The 6,675-nt window shown below is 45.6% G+C and overlaps 2 protein-coding genes across 2 annotated transcripts; both read right to left on the bottom strand.

The window, feature by feature from the left end:
- Nucleotides 1-591: 591 nt before the first annotated feature.
- Nucleotides 592-1,160, bottom strand: CCR75_006443 (uncharacterized protein; the record flags this gene model as incomplete). The annotated part of the gene is made up of 2 exons (XM_067964513.1): nt 592-640; nt 844-1,160. 2 exons carry the CDS (start codon nt 1,158-1,160, stop codon nt 592-594), a joined length of 366 nt encoding a protein of 121 aa, XP_067817457.1.
- A 157-nt stretch (nt 1,161-1,317) lies between these two features.
- Nucleotides 1,318-1,524, bottom strand: CCR75_006442 (uncharacterized protein; the record flags this gene model as incomplete). The annotated part of the gene is made up of 1 exon (XM_067964512.1): nt 1,318-1,524. One exon carries the CDS (start codon nt 1,522-1,524, stop codon nt 1,318-1,320), a length of 207 nt encoding a protein of 68 aa, XP_067817458.1.
- Nucleotides 1,525-6,675: the final 5,151 nt, after the last annotated feature.

Genomic DNA, 6,675 nt, shown 5'->3' with positions numbered 1-6,675 from the left:
TGAAAGGGGAAGTGCTGTATTTGTATTTGTTGTGCTTGAATTTATGTTTTGACACCTGTTTCTACTTACTTGATAATGGTAGAAAGCAGATATTTGCCCGAAGGTAAGCAGACTTTTTTGCTGAATTGACAACGTATCAAACTAAAGACTGCTTGCTACTTCTTATGTGATCTGCTTCTAGCCTTTAATTGACTAAATGTTATCTAGCTGGCGTACGAGCCAGCGAGATAAATTCTTATCTTGCATACGCCTCTGATTAGCAGGAATTCTGCACCCTAATGTTAATTCGTATTTCTATACATGCTTATCTTGCATACGCCTCTGATTAGCAGGAATTCTGCACCCTAATGTTAACTCGTATTTCTACACATATCAGGAATAGCACGTGCAGAAAAGGTACAGCGATGTTATGTTGCTTGTTGCTATATTTCAAAAAGGAAATCGACATATCGCCGTACTTAAAGTAATTTACATGACAATTTACATGTTGTTTTTCATGTATTTTTTCGCGACGTTTCGTCACTAGCTACTACGTTTTTCCAAATAGAAATGTGACATATCACGTGCTGACGTATTTCTTCATGTCAACTGTTACTCGTTCTTTTCCACCGTGTGTTCTCGGTGCTGTACTCTCAATTTACTGCTCAATTTATATGGAAAAACCAAGATCGCAACCGAAAAAGATCCAATGCTACAGATTGCCTCGTCGCAAATCGTTTTTTCCAGGATCATATCGTTATTTTTCCATCGTGTATTCTCAAGGATTTACTCTCAATTAACTATCAAATTATTATGTAAAAACAAGCTCGCAACTAATAACAATTCATACCCTGCCTCACTTACCTCGACGTCGACACTTGCGACGCTGGCGCATCCGATGTCTGCAATTGCTTTAACGTTTGCGCCGCAGCCTCTTCCGCCTGCGATCGTCCAAGCATTACCCTGTCATCATGATTATATTTCTGGCATCGTCGACACTGACGCTTTTTGCTTGGCGCGCCGCCTAGACGTTTCCACCCCCGATATGATCCGCGACAATTTTTTGGCCTTCCTTTCGCTAAAATAATCGCTGGATTCCGCACAATGGGAGCTGGAGCCACAGCCGCAGCCGGAGTTACATCATCTTCTTGACATTCTTCCTCATCTATTGCCTCTTCCATGGCCACAACTTTTGGAGATACTACAGTAATTGCTTCCGCTATGCGGCAACTTACGTCCACCTCCTCGATGATAACTTTCGGGGCAGTATTTTCTCTACCTCCCAAGGTTAACGTTTTCCCATTCCGCGGTCCAATAGGTAGCGTCTAGGAATAGAAGTCACCTTATTCTGCACCAGGACACGCTGCGCTTGACGACAGAGAATTTCGACGAAGGAAAATTCTTGGCAATCGCAATCCACCACTTGTTCAAGTCTATTTTCAATGTCCATATGACCACTTCCAGTGTGACGATCATGGCGTCGAACTTAAGATGTTTTTCCATTAAAAATGCATTGGCCTTCGCCTCACCGACCACGTATGCCATGGAACTTTCTCGAACTTACCAAAGGCATACTTCAAATAAAAGCTGTATGCCTCCGCCGCCAGCGGAGAAAATGCGTTTAGTCTTACCTTCCTTTCATAATTCGTTTTGAGCCGTGCCTCCCGCCGCGAGGTCAATCGCATCGTGCATCTCGACAATTCCGTCAGCAGTTTACTGCTTCCAAGGCGGCCATTACAAAGCGAGTTGAATGATTCTGACCTTTGGGTTGTATCCATTCCCGCGTAAAAATATGACCGTAGGTAGAAGGACATCCACCTACCTTTTATGTTGTACAGGGTCTATATTTGCACATCATCTGCCAAGTTGGTATGTCAAGCGCAATGCGCTCCACACTTACCTTCCATCTCAATGGGACAGGTCGTGCGCATGGCTGCAGCATACAAATCTCTTATAAATGGCAGAAATTGGTCAACCATCTTCGATCCAAACTTCTCCGCAAACTTTCTAGCAAGGTGCCACATAGACAGTGCGTGCTTAACTCAGAAAATGATGCCGCAATGACATTCGTCATGCGATATCATGGTCAGTAACATCGTAGCAGCCACTTTCCCTCCACAGCTCTAAGGAGGCAATCAAATAACCACCGAAAGGACTTAACTGTCTCCTTTTCTATCAGCGCGCATCCAAATTGTATCGTAGTTCCTTTGTAATTCCTGCCGACAAAATGGGGGGCTATAGTGGTTGATGGCACAGGTTGTATAAGAAATGACAACGTCTTCGAATTCCTTGTATTGTGCCATGGCGTCCAGGCTTACTTCAGAAAGCGTTGGTCAGGCGCCCGACCCTGTCCACTGGAACTCAGATACTTACCTCGGGTCTGCAGCTATCCATTCTTCTTCAGTATCACACCCAGCTTACGCCCAAGAAACTTCTAGACAGCAGTGATGACCCACTTACCTCTTTGTTCATCCGACCGAAATGTTTGGCTAGATAGCCGGTGACTTTCGGACACATCCTTTGGTCTCATCTATGGCAGGCAAATACATATGGCAACATGATCATAAGTGCGACGCTATCCCTTCTGAGCAAGTCAAGTGAAGAGCCACGTCCCTTACTATAAGCCGCATATAAAGTTAGACATCCCCCAAAGTACCCAGGTTGAAGGAGAGAGATAGGTTCTGTCCCACGTATAATGCATGGATAGATGGCGGCGAAGACGAGGATGGAATGTCAGCATGAACATAGTCATCTTGCTCGTCCGAATTGGGACCGACAACATTCGTGAGCGCATCAACATCCACATGCGCTGTAACGGGGCACTACGACTAGTACTGCTTCAGTACAAGTCCACTTCGCACTGCTTCAGTACAAGTCCACTTCGCACTGCTTCAGTTGCGAGTGGTGTCTTACGTTACTTCACGTACACTAGTACGTGCAGAGGAAGACTACTCTTTAAGGCAACTACCTTAAAGAGGGTTATATGAAAACTGTACTTACATAATTAAGTTTCTCTTCTTTCTATCTGTTAATGCTAACTTAATTATAATCTAATACTAAACATGCAAATGAAATCTTATATGTCTCTATCTCTTTGTTTACGTTTACAGCTGATTAGTCTGCAGGATAAATATATATAATGGCATATACCTAATTATGGATAAGATTTCTGAACATTACTATATAAAGTAATATTCTCCAAATATTACCTATAGTTTAGATAATATATTAATTAACAACCTTTAAGTTTTAATTTCATGTAACGATACACCCCGTTACATCACCCCTCCCTTAAACGACGATCACTCTGACTGTCATTGGATGGAGTGGTCACTGTGACCACTTAATTGAAAAAAAAGGATGTTGATTGGTCAGAACCATCATTTTGAATTCTATCGCATAAAGAACAAATTCATGCGAAGTGCTGATAGTGCGGCGCCTTCGGCTGCGGTATGTGTAGCCGCGGTGACGCACTGTTATCTATTGCGGCGAACGTCTGCCGTAGTATCTTCTACTCGCGCAGCACTAGATATTGCGGGTGCACGTTGTGATTCACCACGTGAATACGACCCCTCTTTGGAGGTCGACTACGAATGCGAGTCGGACGAAATGGCCGACTCGGGGAGAATAGAACAGTCGCCTGATAGACGTCAGGCGGCTGACAATGAGCCTTCGAATAAGAGGGCTCATTCTGATAGACGGGTTAATAGTCTATTTGGTTTCGACGATGAGGATGATCCCTCATCGCCCGTTCCGTCTCCCGTACGGTCACCTGCACCTGTTTCTGTGCAAGCTGATGACGATGGCGTAAGCCATCGTAACAAAAGTTCTTGTGGTAACCCTGCTTCAGTTATAAAATGTCTTATCTCGCCTCTGAGAAGAAGTCGTGGCTTTTGCCAGAACGGCTAATTAATAGCTTGTCTGAGAGACTACTCCCCTTATTTATTGCGACAAAGCTACATGGCCTTGATCCCAGCGCGAAGAACTTTCGCGCTGAGGTAGATTTTTATCTCGATGCTTTTCTTAAGCATCGATGGTTTAGTGGCAACAATAAGCGAGATAAAGTCTCGCTTATGCAGGCCTGAAGCGTGTTCATTCGCAATGTCAAAGACATTAAACGCGAAGCCTGGCTACAAAACCTTAACGCGAATCGCGTTAAGTCTGAGAAACAAACTCCAACCGGTGCAAAGTATTGATTGCATCGGATGTCACGTGAGGCTGGGCTTCCATGCCTCACGTGGGGTGACCCCTGTCCGTGTTGTGTTGACAACTCGAAGAGAGTAAAAGGGGATGTCTATTCCTTTTCTTCGCCCTGGGGAAGGGCTCGCATCTCTATTGAGATGCAAGATCTGATTAACGTTTTACTAACGATCTACAGGCGCCAGGGGCGCGTGATTTCCGATGGGTCTCGTCATACTGACGGACGAGGCCCTCAACGTCAGCAACCATCTGGGAACGAGGCTCCCAGCTGTCATGTGAAGGTGGATAACCGCGCCAGCGAACAAGATAACTCGTTCGCTGCCCCTTCACATCACGGTGGTTCTGTTTACGTTCCACAAGGAAACGTTGACCCCCGTGGGAATCCGCCAATGGTTGTGGTGGCGGAGGGAAAAATAGAACCGAACCACGTGTCGGATATAATGTCAAAGATCGACAAAATCGATCACTGTCTCCATGATTTGGAGGAGGGACTTGACCACGAGCGCGGCAAGCGTCGCTCGTTGGAGCAGACGGTGCAAACTCACCATATCGAGCGGTTAGAAGACCGTCGAAGAGTGCCTACTCCATGTTGGAGTAAGAACGGAAGTATCACGATGTTCGTGATGAGCTGTCGTCAGCTCATCGCAGTTTCGAGGATATTCGGAACCGGCATGAGAAACTCCAGGTTCAACATGAGAATCCGGTGCGCAATCACAAGAATCTTTTGGGATTCTTGAAATAGTGGTCAGATCCGTCCTCGGAAGAAGCCGCGTACTGATGGTACGGGCGGAGCCGACCAACTTAAAACGTAGGATGCGTTCGCATCCTACGTGGCCATTATTATTGTGTACGCATTGCCTCTGCCATGCAGTACTCGAAAAGGCCCAATGAAGTTAAGTACATACCGTCGAGCTAAACAAAAATTGCCTTTGCTTTCACCATATTTGAGATCGTTTCGTTGCCAAATATCTCCCCAGCTCACGTTATCTCAAAGCATTCTCTTTCGAAAGCTTCTGCATTGTGACCATATTTGAAACACTGCTATTTCCTTATGCGACTACAGTCTTTCCGAACATGAATGCTGAATTGACAGGGTACTGTTTTGCAGCCAGACGTCACTTTCGAACCTTTTCAAAGACAAGCACTTGGGTAGTAGTTTACTGCTACCCGCATAAGTGACTAATCGCTTAGGTAAGTTTACCGTAGAGAGTAGCCCTAGATCATTAATTTAAATGAATGAACATTTGCTCTTCCATGTTTGCCTGCATTCCGTTTCTGTCGGTCCACTGCGTTAGCAATGGAACCTGAACGAAACGGATTATTGATTCTCGAGTCAGCAGAAATTCCTCTGCTGACTCATATGTTTTGCCTTTTTCAGTACGCTTTGTGCGTACTGCCATGAGATCTCTCATATCTTCGATGTCGATTTCTTCGACATCCACATCACTCGCGTCGTTGTTAACTTCGACGCGTGATGAGCATGAGCCAGAAGTGGGTTTGCTCGTGCAACTACACTTCCCCCTTAAACTAGAGGATCCCTCTAATTGGGTGGGTATGCGAGGATGGCGTATGCCATTCACGAAGAACGGTGTATGCGTTGTAGACGCATGCACCGAATTATTGATGGCGAATTCGACCATCGGTAAGAACTCGCTCCGATTCGGATACGTTTGGACGTAACCTCGAAGTATCTCTTCCAGGACGCGATTTACGCGTTCCGTCTGATCATCTGTCTCTGGGTGATCAGAAGCTGACATAGTAAGCCGTGTTCCAAGAGATCGGAACACGGATCGCCAAAACTCCGCCGTAAACTGTGGATCTCTATCCGAGACCAGTTCACGGGGTAATCCGTGGAGTTTGAATACCGTGTCGATAAAGACACGGGCACAGCTTGGAGCCGTGATCGACTCTGGTACTGCACAAAGATGTACCATCTTCCTGAATCTGTCTACAAAACCAAGGATTCCGTCGTTTTTGTGATCGTCTTCGGAAATTCGAAGACGAAGTCAATAGATACGGACTGCCAACACTCTGCGGAAGTGGTAGAGGTTGGAGAGGCGCACGGGAGGAAGGGCTAGGCTTCACCCGTTGACATACCTAAACGCAAGCACGAATGTACTTGCGCACGAACTGCTACTGGTGGCCAGTAAAAGTAGCGACTTACTGTGAGATAAGTTTCCTCACGTCCACGATGCCCACTTGTTGGTGCATCGTGACACTCATACATGATGCGCAAGCGCAAATCATTGTGAGTTGGGACGACGACACGCGGAGTGTCGCCGGCAACGGCTGTGTAACACAATAAGCCGTTGCGTGTTGTGTATCGATCGGATGACGATCGATATAAAGCCGGTAAATCTTTAAAAGATTTATCGGATGGATTCATTAAATGATCCATCAAACATAGAAGGTCCTTATCTTCTTTGTAGGCTTTCTTTATGTCATCAACTAAGGTTGATGACGGAACACTCGTAGTGAGTGTTGCAACAGTAAGAT

The sequence above is a fragment of the Bremia lactucae genome, linkage group LG3, assembly GCF_004359215.1.
Source record: "Bremia lactucae strain SF5 linkage group LG3, whole genome shotgun sequence".
NCBI classification, from domain to species: domain Eukaryota; phylum Oomycota; class Peronosporomycetes; order Peronosporales; family Peronosporaceae; genus Bremia; species Bremia lactucae.
This window is presented reverse-complemented; position numbering and strand designations above follow the sequence as displayed.